An 18,618-nucleotide genomic window follows, 5' to 3' on the forward strand; every position below is an offset into this window, starting at 1 on the left:
TTCTTTTAAACACGGTTTTGGCGGCAAACCATTGATGTCACTTCCTTTGCAGATGGATGATGGGAAATCCATATATGTCCCTTCCTGTGCAGATGGATGATAGGAAATAAATTCCTCTTGTTTGGCTTCTTCTTTTAAAGTTGGTTTTGGCGGCAAACCAAAGATGTCACTTTCTGTGCTGATGGATGATGGCATATCCAGTGATGTCGCTCTCTGTGTAGATGGATGATGGGAATTGAGGTCCTTTTGCTTGGTTTCTTCTTTTAAAGAAGGTTTTGGCTCACCTGTGATGTCACTTCCAGTGCAGATGGATCATGGGAAATACAGTGGTGGAACTACCAGTGCAGATGTGTTGCTCTTTGTTTACTTGTAAAATGATATGAAAAAGCAATTTGAGGAGAAAAAAAAAGTGATAGGTTGAATGCCTGAATTAATCTCAGCCACTAGTCATTACTGAAGGCTACCTGCCAGTCAATTGTTTTTCGATCCCTATGTCAAAAAGGGAGCAACCTTATATAAATCAAACTTGGCCCTGTCTAGTAAAAACAGTCGATCCTGAGCAGCCCAGCCACATCCTTTCTGACCAGGAACATATACAATATCAGACCAGTCTCAGCCTTTTTGGGTCTCACCAGGGAGTTTCAGGTTGCATCCTAGGTAACAGTAAGTTGGATGTAGGACCCAGGTCTGGGCATACCTGTTGCACTTAGAGAAAGAGAAAACTGAATTTACTATTTGCTTTGTAGGAATTGCACAATAATCCAGTCCACTGATATTTGGCTCTGCTTTGTAAAAACATTAGCTGCAACAACTAAGATTGTTTTATATTTTGTTATCTGATAGAGATTTCTAGCCACAGTTTCCTTACCGTAGAATTATCCCCAGGCGTCAGACTAGATCCAGAAATCTTTTTGTGAGCAGTACCTCTGCGTGATGGTAGGTGGCACTGTTTGGCTCCACATAGCGTTGTCGGTGTTGTCCACACCAGGAGTGACTTGTGCGGTGCCTATGTAGGTGCCACCCCTGCATGCTAATGTCAGTTCTTTTCTTTCCGCGCCAGTCAGTGCAGATCTGGGAAGAGCTATCCGCAGGCACTTTTTTACTTTCCTTTTTTCAACCCTTTTGTCGAAGTGTGATGAGACATTGTCTTCTGGTGTGGCAGGGGATGTCCATGAGGAAGGCTGGTTTCAAGCCCTGTGGCGCATGTGACTGACAGATGTCAGTGACTGATCTACACCTTGTGTGCCTTTGGTGTTTGGAGCGCAACCACAACACCAAGATTGTGTTGATTGTCGTCTCATCCACCCCAAGACCTTGAGTGCCATTAGGGTCCCTTGGATGGATCCGGACCGGCGCCGGTCATGCCACCTCAACCTTCCCCGGCGCCGGCTCCACTGCTGACATCCCTGGCTCCGCTGGCCCCATACTCATCTCCCACTCCGACACTGAGCTGCATGGGTGTCGTCTGACTCCGGCGCTGACTGATGCCTTTCCACCCAGGTTGCAGCCTGTGCCCTATTCCTTTTGGCTAGAACTTGAGGGTGATTGGGAGGGGCCACTGGACCCTGATGAATACTAGCCTTTAGATGTCACCGAGGTCACCTGGTGTGATGATTTAGGAGAGGCCAGTGAACTGGACACATCTCCAGATACTGGCTTGGTCTCTCCTCCTACCTTGGCTATGGAGGAGGGAGCTGTATTTGCTATACTGGTGAGGAGGGCAGTGAGGCCCTGGACCTTCAGCTACCTTTTCTGGCTGTCAAGACGAGCATCTTGATGAAGGTGCTTCAGCCTAGGGTCACTCCATCCAAATCTCTTCTCCAGTTTAAGGATGCCCTCACAGACATCCTACTCATGGCCTGGTCCAAGCCCTACACAGGGGCTGCTGTGAAAAGGGCAATTGGCCGCCACCATTGCCCCACCACAGGGGACACCAATTTCCTCACTGAGCACCCCACCCCGTGGAGCTTGGTGGTTAAAGCCTCCAATTTCAGAGTAAATCCTTGTGCATTCCCTACCACTCCAATGGACAGGGAATCCAAGAAGCTGGATACCTTGGGAAAGATGTTTTCTTCCGCCAGCCTGACACTGTGCTGATATTCCCAGTTGCTCTAAACCTCTGTTGCACAGGTGCTGTCTATGGTCTCAGAAGAGGTCCAAGCAATACTCTCCCAAGCTATTGCTGATGGGAGAGACGCAGCTAATTTCACCATACACTGTGTGCTGGATACGACCGACTCACTAGGCAGAGTGGTTTCATCGTCGGTGGCCCTTAGATGCCACACCTAGTTGAGAACTTCTGGCTTTTCAGCGGATGTCTAGGCCGCGCTTATGGACATGCTCTTCGATGGCTGGATTCAGCGCTGGAGTATTACAAAGGACAGCAGGGTTACAGTCAGCTCCATGGGTCTTTTCATGGCCCCTCGCCAACCCCAGTCCACCTTTTGCTCCTTTCGTGGCCACTGACAGGGCTTCCAGTCGCGTCTCTACCCGCTCAGCCACCATGGCCTAGAGGCTTCCCATCCCTTCTGTGGTCGAGGAAGCAGTAGGCACAGACCTTATGGGTCAGGTAGCCAGATGTAGGGCCAGTCCACCAGCCCCCCGGCAGCTGCAGCCTCCAAGCCTCTTTAGTTTGCCCTCTAACCATCATGGGCATACAGTGGGAGGCAGGATACGCCATCACCTGCACCACTGGAGGTTGATAACATCTGACCCTGGGTTCCCCAGATTGTCCAAAGGGGCTTCTCCCTCCCCTGTATGACTACGCCTCTGCCAGGCCACCCTCTTGCAACAGGCTGACGGAGGACCACATCTTATTACTCCGTCAGGAAGTGACAGCTCTCTTGGCCAAGGGAGCCACAGAGAGGGTGCCGGCATCAGAAGTAGGTTGTCGTTGTTATTACCAATACTTTCTGGTGCCGAAGAAGCAGGGACGCCTTTGTTCTATCCTAGACCTGCACCCTCTTAATTTCTTCCTGAAAATAGAGACATTTAAAATCCTGTCTGCCCTGGACCCAGAGACTGGATGGTAGCATTGCACTTGCAGGATGCATACTTCAGCATTCCTGTCCTGCCTACCCACACACATTACCTGCTGTTCAATGTATGCCATGAGCACTTTCAGTTTGCTGCGCTCCCTTTTGGCATTACTAGCGCCCCCTCGCGTGTTCACCAAGGTGGTTGCAGCTCATCTGTGGAGATCAGGGGTGCCAGTCTTCTCCTATCGGAAGGACTGGCTGTTGAAGGCAAGCTCGCCCCAGGCGGTCGTCTCCCACCTTCAGACTATAGCAGACCTTCTCCACTCACTGGGTTAACTATCAACATGACAGAGACACACTTGATCCCTTCTCAGACACTCTCATTCATCAAAACTGTTCTGTACACTGTGTAGTTTCGGACTTATCCTCCCGAACAGCGATTCCAGACTATCCAGGCTCTGTAACTGATATTTCAGCCTCTATTCTGGGTTTCAGTGAATCTGAGTCTGAAGCTGCTGGGCCTCATGGCCTCTTGCATCCTGCTAGTGATGCATGCTTGTTGGCAAATGCGGGTGCTGCAGTGGGACTTGAAGTTCCAAAGGGCGCATCAACAGGGGAATTTTTCCGACATGGTCCAGATCTCAGAGGGTACTGCAAATGATCTGCAGTGCTGGCTGACGGACCACGATTGGGTCAGCGGGAGACTCCTCTCCATTCCCTTACCAGATCTGACGGTAGTGACAGACACGTTACTCCTGGGATGGGGTGGCCATCTGGAAGAGGTAGAGATCAAAGGACTCTGATCTCCGGCAGAATCCGGACTCCACATTGTCCTGTTGGAGCTCTGTGCGAGCCGAATGACATTGAAAACCTTTCTACCCTTCTTAAAAGAAAGGCTAGTGCAGGTGTTCATGGACAACACCTCCTCAATGTGGTATAGCAACAGACAGGGCTGGGTGGAGTCATGGACTCTCTGTCAGGAGGCTCTGCACTTCTGGACATGGCTGAAACATCACAGCATTTCCCTGGTGGTTCAATACCTGACGGGCTCTCTGAATGCCAGGGCAGACTAACTCATCTTAAGATGCCTAGTGGATTATGAATGGCGTCTCCAACCGGAGGTGGTTCAGCGTCTCTTTCAGCAGTGGGGAGAGCCTTGGTTAGATCTGTTTTCCACCACACAGAATGCGCAATGTCAGCAGTTCTGCTCAGAGAATCTTTTCATTTCGAGTGGAGCTTTGACCCCCTGTACTCATTTCCGCCAATACCACTCCTGCCCAGAGTTCTCAAGAAGATCTGGACTGACCAAGCCCAAGTCATCCTTGCGTCTCCGGATTGGGCCTGGGAGTCTGGGATGCCAAGCTGTTGAGCATGTCCATTGGTTCTCTGATCAGGCTGCCCCTTCAGTGGGATCGTCTGTTGCAGCAGCAGGAGAGGGACCCCACCTGAACCTGTCAATGCTCTGCCTTCATGCGTGGAGATTGAACAACAACAGTTGACAGCTTTCTGCCCGAAGTCTGTAATGTTATCTTGCCAGCTCTGCATCCCTCCACCAAGACGGTATACACAGGTCATTGGAACAAGTTTGTGGCATGGTGTACAGCCAAACAGGTTAACAATTTATCTACATCCCCTTCCCAAATTCTTTTGTTTATCCTTACTCTGGCTCAGGAGGGCTCTGCATTCGGCACAATGATGGGTTTTGTGTCTGCTATGTTTGCCTTTTTGCAATTACCAGATCAGCCTTCCCTCTTCAAATCCCCTATTGTAAATAGGTTCCTTAAAGGTCTGCAACACATTTCCCCCAGCTTCCTTCTTTATGCCTCAATGGGACCTTAACTTGGTTCTCACCTTTCTATTGTGCACTCCCTTTGAGCCATTTCATGCCTGCACTCTTAGGCACCTCCCCATCAAGATGGCCTTTCTGGTGGCAATTACATCTGCCAGGAGGGTCAGTGAACTGCAGGTGCTGTCATCTAAACCTCCGTCCATCTCTTTTTTTACCAAACAAACTGGTGGTTCGGACTCGAGCATCCTTCTTGCCGAAGGTGATCACCTCGTTCACTGTGTCTACTATTACACTGCCCCCCACCTCTCTAAGGAAAAGGGGAGAATCTACCGGCTAGACCAAAAAGGGCATTATCATTCTATCTTGATCGCACACACCCATTCTAGGTGGACGCTCAACTCTTTGTGGGGTATGCCGGAGCCATGAAAGGGAAGGCCATACAGAAACGAACTATCTACTGGTGGATTGTGCACTGCATTAAGATCTGCTATGCATTAGCCAAGAGGCAACACCCAGAGTGCTTGCATGCTCATTCCAACAGAGCAAAGGCGGCAACCACTGCGTTAGCACCGGGAGCTCCAGTCTTTGACATCTGTCAGGCTGCGACGTGGGCTTTGTTGCACACATTCACCAAGCACTACTGCCTGGATAGTCAGGTCCATCAAGACAGGTACTTTGTCCGTTCACTCCTGCAGGATTTTCTGGTCTAAATCGAGTTTGCAGACCCTCCTACAGGGAAGTATTGCCTGGGTATCTTTTCTAAGGTAAGGAATCTGCTGCCAGAAGTCTCTATCAGATGAACACATTACTTATCTTTGGTAAGGCATTATCAGGTAGAGACTCTATCTAGCCGCAGAGTCCCTACCAACCACCCCATCCTCCCCACTCTGCAAACTGATTTTTAGGTACAGGACTATTCCCTTTTCAGGGCCCCAGATCCACAGCCCAGTGGTCAGTGTTCTTTGTGGCTCCACGCTTCTGGCATGGAATGTCGCAAAAAGAAACTGACATTAGCATGCTGTGCTGGTGCCTTTATAGGCACCGCACACATCACTTCCAGCATGGATGATGCCCAGCATGCCACAAGGAGCCGAACAACGCCACCTACCACCGCGCAGGGGAACTGCTCACGAAAAAAAAATTGAGATCCAGTCTGACTCCTGGGGATAATTCTAAAATAAGTTATCCGCGGCTAGATAGTCTCTACCAGATAAGGCGTTTTTGAAGGTAAGTAATTTGTTCATCTTGCTACAACAGTAAGTGTGAGAAACATAGATAACAACTTTCTTTAGAGAAGCAATATACTCCCAGTACTAAAAGAGGAAACCTTTCTTTTTTGGTAAGGTATGTCATCTGTGGAGTTTTCATGTTGTGTATTTCATATCTAGAATGTGTTAAACTATAACTTCTGATTGTCACATGGTACAAGGACCAGAGTCAGTTCTTTGTGTACTGTTTTCTTTATCAAGAATTAAAAATTAAGGTAAGCTTTATCCTAAATTAACTTGTTCAAACACTTGGGCATGACGTGCTTCAGTTTCTTTCACATTAATGAAATGTATTCTTGAGCTGCCTGACTTGGTGGAGATAATTGCTGTACTATACCTGTGGGATATATAAAGTCCCGTAGAAAAATAGGACCATTCCTAATGATTAACTCTTGTGCTGGAAATAGGGGCCCATTTAAATTTCAGGGGCTTTGAGCAGCAAATCCCTATTAATTTGATCAGGGAATTCTTATTGCCTGAACAAAAGGCAGAGGTCTGACTGTTCCAGTGCTCATCAGGAAGCGCCTTTATAGTTTTATAGGGCAGGGAAGGGATGGGAAAGACTTATTGGTTGGAGACAGGCACATCAGAGCTGAAGTGACCTTATTTTGGAAGCAGTCACCATGTTGAATCTTCCCCCCCCCATGCATTGCACTGGTTAGTTAGTCAGTGGTCTGGTCCCTCTTAGTGTAAGAGATGGAGATACATGAGGTAGGGGTCCCACTAATGACGGAATCCATCACCTCCTTTTTGGTTTAGACCTCTTAGCCCACTGGGTGAGCTGAGATGATGACAGAAACTTCTCAGAGGCTTAGGAAGAAAAGAGAAGTACCCACTTTGCTGTTTCGACCCGTACCACGAAGACTAGTAGCTTCTGGCTTGCATCTCTGCTGTGGATTATCAATGTCTAGAGAAGACCAAGATCGATAGGACTAAGGCCAACCGGCAACAGCAAACACCTAGGGACAATGCTGCATTCATTGAAGACAGGGGTGCTTTAGAAACATGACGTTGGATCCTACAAAACAGACTGGATAAAGATGAACAATTACCAGCAAACCATCAAGGGTGCATTGGCTGCTTATGTATTGGATAGATTGATAGATATATTTGGCCATCAGTTTGTAATTGTGAAATGCTGCTGACACTGCGCAGGAGGCAGTGGGGGCACTTTTATTCAAGTATCGTTAGCAAAGGTGTAGGAACATCTAAGAAACATATTTGCGGAATAGCAAACCAAGAACCTATTTGAATTGTGTCTGTTGCAAATCATTGTGTAGTTGTTCAAAAGTGAAAGAATGAATTCAGTGAATCTAAAATAATGTCTTTCCAAATGCAATATTTGCAGGAAATGGTCAGATGGAAGGACAGAAGGGAACATGATGTGGTAGAGGAGGAAGGGTAGTGACGGAGGGATAGACTGAGGTGGGGAAGGGAAGATTTTACATGTTTTAGTGTTGATTTGTGTTCTGTTTTCTTCACTATAGTCAGCACCACCGGAATTATGCTATTCTACGACTGCAGTTTTTATGTATTACTGTGGATTTGTGGAATTTGCCAGATTGTCAATCATCTCCTGCATAATATGCAGATTTTAACAAAAATTGTTTCTAGGTCAAACAGATCAAAAGTTAATAAAAACATGGTGACGTGGTCCTGTGCAGTGGAAGGCCGTTTGCAAAGATTGCCTGCTCATCTTTTAGTTGCTTACTATTGTATTTGGTTTTTAAACTGCCACTAGTGAGTTGAAACCTTTACCCAGACACTCTTACCATGTGTAAAAATTGCAAAATAATTAAGTGCTACTGTCACAAAATGTGCTGCATTACTCTGCATAATTTGCCTTTTCTTGCGGCATAATTTGGTAAACCCCGTTGCATAGTTGGCCCTCCCCTACTGCATAGTTAAGTGCTCTTGCCTGTCGTATACATCCTGAAAGCTAACTCTTTCGCTTTCTCATTCAGTGGCTCTCAAATTATGTGGATTTGGTTTCCCCAAGGTTGAAGAGAAATGCGTTATCCTCAGCTCATGGTCTGGGTTTATTTAATTATACTAAGGGGCATATCAGCAACAACCGGCGATAACTATCGCTAAGCGCACTTAGCGCTAGGATAATTATCGCCGGCTATCGACGAATTTTTTCGCTGAGATAGCGTGCCATTAGCAACGCTTATCTCAAAAGCGATAAAATTCCAGGCGCAAGCTGCCAATTGTGTGATTATCGCTGGAAATACAGCGATAATCGCACAACGTTTGGCGATAGCTTGCTGATAGGGCAGGGCTGACTCAGCCATGATATCCACCTTCCATTGGATATCATGGTTAAGTCAAACTAAAAGCAGGCGTAAGGAAAGTAGCGATAACCAAGGTTAGCGTTACTTTTCTTATCGCTATGCTTGTTAGCGTGCCCATTGATAATTGGAGAAATGTCGGTTAGCGACATTTCTCCAGCTATTTTGAGCTGGAACGTCTACTTTGCATCTCATTAGAGATACAAAGGTGGGCGTTATGGGAAAGGGCGCTAAGGCAAGGATTCACGCGATAGCGTGACCATGCTGATAAAGCGATAAAATTATCGCCGCTTTTCGGCTGAAAACGGCCGCAAAAGCGGCGATCACTTTTTATCGCCGCCTTGTTGATATGCCCCTAAGTCTCTGTATTTTCGTGAGGGAGCACTTTGGCCCCAAGGGTTGTCACAGGCCCATGGTGACAGAAAGAAACTGATTGCTTACTGTTCCTCTGCGCTTGATGTTGTGACGGCAGGGCTGTATCTGTGTTTGTGCACTGAAGACGCAGCAGTCCATCTTGTCCGTGTCTGAAAATATTGTTCTTCGGTGACCTCAAGTGACTGTACCTCAAGCTGTGGCTACACTGTTATTGACTACTAAAGCACATGGCAATGTCACGATTGTTCAAGTATGGAATACTATTGTTCTCGAGCACTCATATTACACTTGTTTAGTGTCCAGTGTTTAACCCAGCATCATGGCTGCCTACTGCTCTCAATGAGGAACCACACAACTGTGTTCCTACGCTTGAACACCTCATGAAGTCCCTAAGTGACCCACTTTTACCTAACTATGAACTTGTATATTGTTGATGGTTTATCTCTCGAAAGTGATATTTGGTTGCAGGATATACTGTCTGTACTACAGTCAATATTCTCGAGAGTCAATGCTTACCAAATGTACATTTTGTCCGAGTAGCAATGCTCTTGCATGTGCTTGAATTTTTGCCATGCAGGAAAGTGGAACTATGATCACTGACTCCAAATACTCCTTTGAAGTTGCTCACGATTTTGGGTTTTTATGACTGTGATTACATTTTTTGGACATCTGCACATACTCTTATTAAGCATAGGCCTTATTCGAAGAAGTTGTTTGATGCCTGTTGTAAGTTGTTTAGGTAGGCATCAGGACACGTCTTCAGGTTACAAGATAGATTTATTAAGATAGCACAGCAGAGATAAAACACTTCGCTAGCTGACCAGACCATCAACTACCAAGACTGGAACATTCAGATACCAAATAGAACACTCATAGGTAGTAAGAGAGGTTGAGAAGATAGAAACACAAAGAAGGGACTACTGACCCCATGTAGCCATACTGAAGCAAGCACATATATACAACAATGCCCTCCAGCTTTCCAAGAAAGTAGCAGTTGTAAAGTGTTCTGCCCACCAGTCAGCCCAAGATGAAGTGTCTAAGGGGAATACATTTGCTGACAATGCCGCTTTGTCATCTAATTCCAATGTGACCCTGAATGTTGCCCAAAGGTTTGAGCACCTCATGTCAACTTTAAAAGATCTTGAAGCCCTGCAAAGAAAGGATGCACTGGTACACACATGGGCCTCATAAATATCTAGTTGGATTGTGGCATGAGAAGGATGGCAATTTAGCCTGATAATATTATGGTGTTGTTCATGTCAGTCATGATGGTATGATCCCTGCTACTGCCTCTCAATGATTTACTTTTTTCCCTTCTATTGCACCAAAGTGGTGCCACATGCGCGGTCTGTCAAGCTAAGTGTTAAAAAGGGAACTAAGACCCCACTCTGCCGTGAGTGGACCCTTTGTTAATCTCCAGATATATTAAATTCAGATGCTCTGAAATTGTTCTTATGTTTATGTCGAGGATGTTCTCTGGACGGGTAAAAGCCTGTCCCACTGCACAAGCTGATGCCATCACAGTGGTCGAGAGACTGATTTCCGAGTTTTTCCCTAGGGGTAGAATCACACTTCAGATCAGATGTGACAAAGGATTCCCTTTTGTGTCATCAGCAGTTCAAGAACTATGCAAAACCTTAGGGATCCAACAACATTTTCACTGTGCCTACCACTCTACGTTTTTGGGGACAAATGGAGCAGTTAATGAAGCATTGAAAAATAATGTGTTCACAGTATCTGAAGAAACAGTACCACAGTACCTTAAAGGGTCTGATGTCCTACCCTTAGTCCCAATGTGGATGAGAGTCATTTCTAACCAAAACACTAAATTGGGATCATGTGAAATCATTATGGGTAGATCTGCGATTCTTCGGTCCGCTCCTGCAGTGTCTCCAGCACCTCTTGATTTGCATCATTCTCCAGATGAAAATCTTGAACTTCCGTTCTCAGGTCCAAGCGGCGTTTCTCATCCGCCCAACTAAATCTGACAAATATCTACAGCCCAGAGCTGCTTGTTAAGGTTTACCCCCGAAACTCAGCATTCTGTCTCGGGCGGTGAGGTCCATACCAGATCCTGCTCTTCACCAACAACGCTGGTAAATACCTGGGGCTGCCCACCTGGATCTACACTTTACACTGTATGTGGACTACGGAACCAAAAGAGGCAGACCCTCGAACAGAGATGCTCCCGCCTCCTCAGGCACACTACTGAGACATCAGCAAGACACACTCTCTCCTCTTACTCACAGCTAGGGTCTGCAACCCTGCTAGTGGGAAGTCTTCAGGCTACCTGATCCACCACTGGGTCTGGCTGGCCCTGTTCACTGTAAGCCTTGTTTGTTGGTTCATTGTGTGGCTATGCCAGGAGGTGAGCCAGAAGAAGTCAACTGCATGGAGCCCACTACCCTCTTAAAAAAATAGTGATCAATGTATAAAGACAACCGTTTTCTCAAGCTCTTGGACCAGAAAAGGACCTGAATCTTTCTTCTTATTATCCATGTGCCCACTGACTCGTGTGGGGCCTGCATGCCTGTGACTTTGAATCCTTTTGAATGCAAGGACAAATGTGCTTACAGCTACTGACACTTCCGGGCATATGTACAAGCCCCTACCACCACCGGAGCATCACTTTTTGTGATGCTTTGGTGGCATAGCAGCGTTTCCCATATGTACATGGTGTCGCTAAGCCACTTAACGTGGCTTAACGCCACCTTGTAAATGTGCCCCTTGCCGCTGAAGTCCTCTGCGGCAAAGGGACGTGCGATGGGTGTTGCAGATGGGCGTTTCACCGCAACACCCTTTGCTTTTTTTATGCTGCCCCAGATTTACAAGGCTGGGGCAGTGCCAAAAACTAATGCCAGGGAATACCTGGTCTTAGGATAGCGATACAAGGAGATATTATTAATTTTTCCTAATTGTTTGCCCTTTCTATGTGTGCTGCATCCTGCAGCACACATAGAAAGAGTAAATCGACATTATTGATTGTTTATGTGCAGGAAGGTGTCCCTTCCTGTACAAAAACCAATCGCCCCTGTAGAGCAGGCACTCATGCAACATGGCGGCAGGGTGCTTGCGCTGGCTTTAGGTAGCTTTTTTTGCACCAGCGTTAGGGGTAATACAGGGGTGTGCCGTATTCTTGTGAATACGGCACATCCCTGGATTTTAAAAATGTCGGAGCGCAGCGTTGCCAAATTTGGCGTAGCACCGCGCACTGGCTTTTTTTGTAAATATGCCCCTTAATTCTTTGCTCCAACAACTTCATCCCGGTGTTACTCATGAAGGCTTGATTGTGCCCTTGTCTGACCTATTCATGTTGATTCAGCTGCCTGTGGAGTGGTCTATGATACAGGGAACCACAGTATTTTCATGGGGCACAGAAAGTGTAACATGTCCATTACTAAATGTATAGCCCAATTCCTTTCCCCGTCTCACCCAAGTTGAGAACACAAGAACTATTTTTTTCTTCTGGTGTGCCGTTTACTCACAGCCGTGTCTGATCAAACTAGCACGTAATATGCTACTGTGCGGCAACAAAGACTATATGTAGCTACCCAAAGACCGCTCTGGACCATTCTATCCTTCATACCGAGTGCTTTCACCACACCCCCTCCCACTTTGCGTGGGAGATAAAAAAAATGAGAATCCAGAGCTTGCATAGCACATTGCCATCCTGCTACTGAGTTATGGAAGTTTTATGGAGTAGCAAACCAAGAAATTCATTGTGCTACTATGGTTCTGAAGGAAATGGCTAATTCAACTGTGAGTGGTCTTGATCTCATAGCAACCCAATTAGTGCACAAAGAACTGAGACATAGGAGAACAGAAGGGCTCTTGACTTCACCTTGGCAGCCTAGGGTGGCGTTTGATCCATCACTGGAATTGAATGTTGCACTTGTATCCCTGATAACTATATGAACAAATTACTGGTAAAGGTGAAAGTGTTAAAGACTTATATACTGTAGTTGATGGATTTGATTGGTGGGACCTCAGTTCTGGGTTTGATTTCAAACCTATTTGGATGTTGGGAATTAAGATTCATCGTCATCATTGCTGTGGTTCTCCTGCTTAATTAAGATCTTGTCTGAGTCTGTGTTGCTTCAAATAAGAGGCTCATTAGGAGCAAGTGAACTTCCCCATGTTGATAAGCCTAAGCCAAGGATGTAGTTATCACTGGTGCAGGTGAGATTGTGGCAGGAACCAGAAGTGGGAATGGCACCACACTTTCTGCTTTTGAGATGATTTCACAATTCACTGTATTTTTAAGAAAAGGGGCGACCCAGAAACACTGGGACCTGGGTACTATAGTAATAAAGCAAAACAGTGGGAAATGGATCTCTGCAGTAGGCATCTTCAACAAGAGAATGGAACTCAGGCAACCTGTGGCAAATGGTTGCCTCTAGGCGCTGTGCTGTAACGTCCTTGATTGTTGAACCTCAAATGGGGAGATAATGGTAATCTGAAATGAATTATACAATGCAGCGCCTAGAGGCAACCATTTGCCACAGGTTGCCTGAGTTCCATTCTCTTGTTGAAGATACATACAGTGGAGATCAATTCACCACATACCACACGGCTCCAGGCAGGAATCCCACCCAGTGGAATACATGCTTTAATTGGGGGCCATACTACAAAGATTGGGCTCCAATCCCAGCCACTCCCGAGCCGTCCCATGTGTCAGTTCCCTCTGAAGCATCTAAAGCATCAATAGTACTCAGTAAATATCTCCACATCAATCCTATACATTGGGCAGGTGCTTCCCAAACCTAGACTTCCTGATGATGACACTGTCTAAATTGTATGCTTAGGGCAAAACGTTGACTAGACAAAATAATAGTGCACTGTTTTTATTTTGAATCTGGAGCATTTTACTCTTTGTTAGAGTGTGTACCAACCACTTATGCATCCTGGATCAGTCACTATTGTATGCACATAGATTGTATAGGACCAACGCACTTTACATTTACTTATTTTCACTTGGACTGCATCATTGTGCTGTTTGGGATCACCTTCTTACTTATAAATTTATTTATGTATAAAACTGCAATGATTTTTTTCAATTTGTTAAGAAATTAAAATAAAACTGCCTAAGTGAGAAATGAAACCAGTCTCTTGACGGCCAAAATTACTCTCTCCAAGGAAGTAGAGGGTCACACTCCCCCTTTAGGGATCACTGTTTTGCTTTATTTCCCAATTCACTGGGCTGCAGGCAGGAGCATCTTAAAGCACGCGCAATCAAACTGCCCTCTGATCAACTCTTGCAGTTTTTTTAATCCACTTATTTTCGGCAGAGCCTTAGTTTTATGCAACTGTACCCCCCCCCACGCTGCTTTTAACATCTGCCCATGTCTTCCTAGAGCAGTAAATGAGCATGCGCATTACCGTTCTGTACCGTCTAGATGCGCAGCTCACCCCCACACGCATTGCAGGTAGCAGAGGAGACGTTAGCGGAGTGCATACTCTGGGTGTGTATAACGGACATCATTGTCTAACCCCTGACTTTCGTTTCAAGGACGAGATTTGAGAGGGTTAAATGCTGTTCAGATGCAATTTATAATGGCACAGCACAAGCGTCAGTCATGCAATGCCATGCCTGTGAGTGTCCTGCCACTAAGCAAACTTGGCATCACAGTTCACTTGTGAAACATTATGGATAATTCATGGGCAGTCTTAAATATACATACTGTGGCCTTGGGATGGAAAGGGAAAAGTTACACTTCGCAAACTTTTTTTTAAATAAAATTACCGTGTGCACATGTCCTACCACCAGAAAACATGTTTTTATACTTTGGGGTGAAATCCTTGGTCATAATTTGATCAAATTCCACACCCCATTGATCCTTTCCTAAACCCTCCCATCATTTGCCACCGATTTGTAATACGCATCCAGACCCTTTACTCCCAAATTAACATTCTGGCAGTGAGTGGACTAATTGGTTTCTCGTTCAGTTCAGCCGCAGCCGTTTTACTGCTGTTCTGTTCAAACTGTTTTGCCACCAGTAAAAGCGGCATTGCTCCGTTTCACCTCCCCAACACACGCCGCGTTCGTTTCTCTGTCCCCGTGTTGGAAGCGAGGTGCGCTTGCTGTGCTGGCCTAGTCCAGCCTGGGCCTGCTGCCCCTTTCACACCCTCCTGCCGGGGTAGCCCAGCAGACCTTGTCTCGTCTTGCGGTCCGTGCTGTTGGGACTCTCAGCCCATCCTTCCAGCGGCCTCCTCCCCGTCCTCTGCTGGCTGGCCTCCAGGCCCTGCGCGCTCCACCGAGGGCTCCTCTCGCGCCCGCCGCTCCGCGCGCCTCAGTCTTCGGGGCTGGGGCTGCACTGCCTGCGGAACTCCTGCCCGCGCTCGTGGATCCATTTGTTGGCCACTGTGAAGAGAACAGATGTGAACAAGGGCTCATTGTGCGGTCATGCATTGTGACGCAACAGCGCTGGCGCAGGCGTCCGTGCAAAATCAGCACGAGCGTGAAGGTTCACTTTTCACGCGGACGTTCCACTAAAGGCACCGTCACGTGCACTACATGATTGACAGCCAATTTTGTACAGGTTCCAGTTAGTTTAGTAATGATCTTTGCATCGAAAAACTAGTGCAAAAACAATATTGTAACGGAGTAACCCTTATCTGTGCAAATGCCTGTGGGAGCCTGGTGCAAAGCTGCCCAGAATCTGTGTAAAATTGCCTTTCACATGGTTCAGTTTACAAGATCTACCTGAGAACGCCTTAAAATTTGTTAACACCAATAATTTCTGAATGTCTTGAAATTGTGAGGTGCGAAACATGCTACACTGAGCAGAGCCCCACCATGTCAAATACGCTAGTTTTATTGAAAGCTGATGTTTACAGTCACATTTTTCCAGTGGTGGGCTGTTGCAAATCTTCATTTTGCACTTCTTGTCGGTGCAACTGTTACTGTTATAGAGTTTGAATTAAGTTGCACTGAGGGCACCATGCCCTGAGTTCAACTTAATTTAAACGCTATAACAGTTACCTCTGTACGTTCAGTTATACATGATGGTAAGAAACATTTATCCTTTTCATGACGATTATTCTTTTTAGGTCTCGCCTGGCAAACGCAGTGCAAGCGTTGCTCTAGCCAGGAGAGCACCTTTTGGAATCAATTCTGCGAGGGCTCTCCTGCATGCGTCTGCAATGGACAAAGATGGTTGCTCTCGCCATTTGGTCCTTTGCAAACAGCTTGCGCGTGTCCTTGGGACTGTGGACAGTCCCACGCCATTTTGTTGCCATAGCAACAAAATGCCACTTCACGTGTTTTTTTTATGTCAGTCCCCCTGGGGCACAAGCAGGCATCCACTTCTGTCTTTTTGCTGAGATCAGCTGTCCTCACAGAAGTGGATGCCTGCTTGTGCCCTGGGGGAACTGCAGGACAGCCGTTAGCATTTGCAATGCAATAGTTCTCGCATTTATGTGAGTTTGAGCTATTGACATTGCAAATGACAATGCCTTTTATTTATGTTTCAAACTCGCGTAAATGCGAGACCTATTGCATTGCAAATGCTTGTTACATTTGTCACCCCGTGTGGGCAGGTATGCCCAGATGTGGGTCCCATGCTCTCCATGCCACTGGACGCAAGCTAGCCTGGCAGATGAGGGGTGAAACCCCGAAACCGGTCCTAGGATGCTTGTTTCCTGACCAGGGAGGACCTGGCTTGGCAGTTCGGATTGGACTGTTCCCATTGGGCACAGGGTCAAGACTGATTTGCATATGGCTGGAGGTAAACTGTAATGGCACAGGGAGCAAATAAACGATGGATTTAGGCCCAGATCTCTGTACTGGGGTGAATTTTATGACATTGATCAGTATTCTGTCCATCATTTGTTCTTTTTGCTTTCACGACACTTGCACTCTTTATTTTAGCAGATAAAGAAACAGAGGCTTTTGGTAATTTGATAATTTGCCCAGTATAACCCAGTATGATACAACAAGAGATCCAGGATTAGGGCGGTGAGGCATGATTATGAACAAGCACGGTGGGATCGTTAAACGAGGGCAGGTTAGATCGTAGTGAGTGGAGTATATAAGTCAGTTTGAGGGTGAATGAACCAATTTGTTGTTAAAAAGGACAGGCTTGAGGTCACTTTTGAAGGTTACTAGGCAGGTGGTTAGACAGAGGGAGGGAGGCAGAGAGTTCCAGATTCTAGTGGCGCAACCAGAGAAAGACTGGTTCCTGTATCATTCTCGACTAAAGGTGGGGGGTATCAGTAGCAGGGATTGGGTATTTCTGGAGCCCCTATTTGCGACATCTCCTGAGGCTTGAGCCGGGAGACAGTGGCTGTAGCGTTTTGCATCACGGGCTGGAGCGATCCTAGCTTTGTTTTAGGGTAGCTTTTATTTGGATGTTTTTAACCGAGTTTTTTAAATATACTGTCATTTTAACTTGTATTCATTCATATGCGGCACATTAATACTACGTTCCCCTAATATACAGAAGTACTCAATTCTGCATGCCCGCCCGCCATCTTGGAAGTAGCGCAGGGAGCAGTCTAGCGTCTGCTTCCCATACGCTACAAAGAGGGTCATGGTGCAAGCGAGCAGCGGCGACATCTCCTGAGGCTTGAGCCGGGAGACAGTGGCTGTGGCGTTTTGCATCACGGGCTGGAGTGATCCTAGCTTTGTTTTAAGGTAGCTTTTATTTGGATGTTTTTAACCGAGTTTTTAAAATATACTGTCATTTTAACTTGTATTCATTCATTTGCGGCACATTAATACTACGTTCCCCTAATATACAGAAGTACTCAATTCTGCACGCCCGCCCGCCCGCAATCTTGGAAGTAGCGCAGGGAGCAGTCTCGCGTCTGCTTCCCATACGCTACAAAGAGGGTCATGGTGCAAGCGCGCAGCGGGTGCGCGCAGCGGGCGCACCGGCGGCGCGCCAAAGGCAAGCCCGTCTGCGCCCCTCCGCGGCCGGCCGGGGCCAGGGGCCACAACCCCTGCTCCGCGGTCCCCTACTATATGGAGATACAGTTCCCAGGCTCTTCTTCAACTCAGAATGAAGGCCTCTTCTTTTTGCGTCCCTTCTCGCAATCCAATAGATCGAGGATCAGCCTGTCCACATTGTGGCTTTCAAATCCTCAGTGATCTTACGTATAAAAGTACTCGAGTTCGCATGTATCTATTGAACTGTAGGTCACTTTCAAAACACAGCACAGTGGTTTCGCTGTTTTTAGAGGAAACTAAACCAGATGCCTTATTTTTAACAGAAACCTGGCTCCACTCTGAATCAGACCCTGACGTTATCAATACACTACCTAAGGGTTATCTGATCTTACGGGCAGATCGCCCCACCAGAGGAGGTGGACTTGTCATTTTCTTTAAGGATTGCTATAATTGTCGGAGTCTGCCCAACTCTCTACCCAATTGTGAAGGTTTAACCTTCTCTCTTGATTTCTCTGCTACCAATACCTTTTCAGGGACACTTATATACCGCCCACCGGGGCCTATGGGGCAATTTCTCCATGCCCTATCCCCCTCATTGGCTGATTCGGTATGTCATTCAGCAAACTACACTCTTTTAGGAGATTTCAATATCCACCTTGATAACACTACTGACCATAATGCCTTAGATTTGTCTGAGAACCTCGCTGCATTACAACTCCATCAGTTAGTAACAAAACCCACCCATTGTAAGGGTCATCTGTTGGATCCTATATTCAGTAACTGCACTGACCTTCTGGTGGAAAGCCCCGCCCCGCTACCCTGGACAGATCACCTTTTGATTCCTTTTTGTCTGTCTATTATACACAGTCCTCCTCCTCCATCTAAAGTCATTCGGAAAGAACGGAATTGGCCTAAACTTTCACGAGCGGACTGGGCTTTGGCCCTCGAGTCATCAAGACCATCTCCCGATCCTGACCCTACCCTAGCCAATCGAAATTTTAATAACTGGATTCTGAATTCTTTAGAT

The 18,618-nt window shown here is 46.6% G+C and overlaps 1 protein-coding gene across 2 annotated transcripts in view; it reads right to left on the reverse strand.

Moving 5' to 3' along the window:
• Positions 1-13,530: 13,530 nt before the first annotated feature.
• P4HA3 (prolyl 4-hydroxylase subunit alpha 3) overlaps positions 13,531-18,618 on the reverse strand; it is a 198,122-nt gene continuing 193,034 nt past the window's right edge. The window contains exon 13 of one of the 2 annotated variants that reach the window (XM_085623338.1): positions 13,531-15,062. In XM_085623338.1, the coding sequence (XP_085479464.1) occupies positions 14,992-15,062 (71 nt within the window). In that variant the 3' untranslated portion in view covers positions 13,531-14,991. The remainder of the gene's footprint in view (positions 15,063-18,618) is intronic. The other variant, XM_085623337.1, reaches the window with a different exon arrangement.

Source organism: Triturus cristatus, chromosome 8, assembly GCF_964204655.1.
Source record: "Triturus cristatus chromosome 8, aTriCri1.1, whole genome shotgun sequence".
Lineage (NCBI taxonomy): Eukaryota > Metazoa > Chordata > Amphibia > Caudata > Salamandridae > Triturus > Triturus cristatus.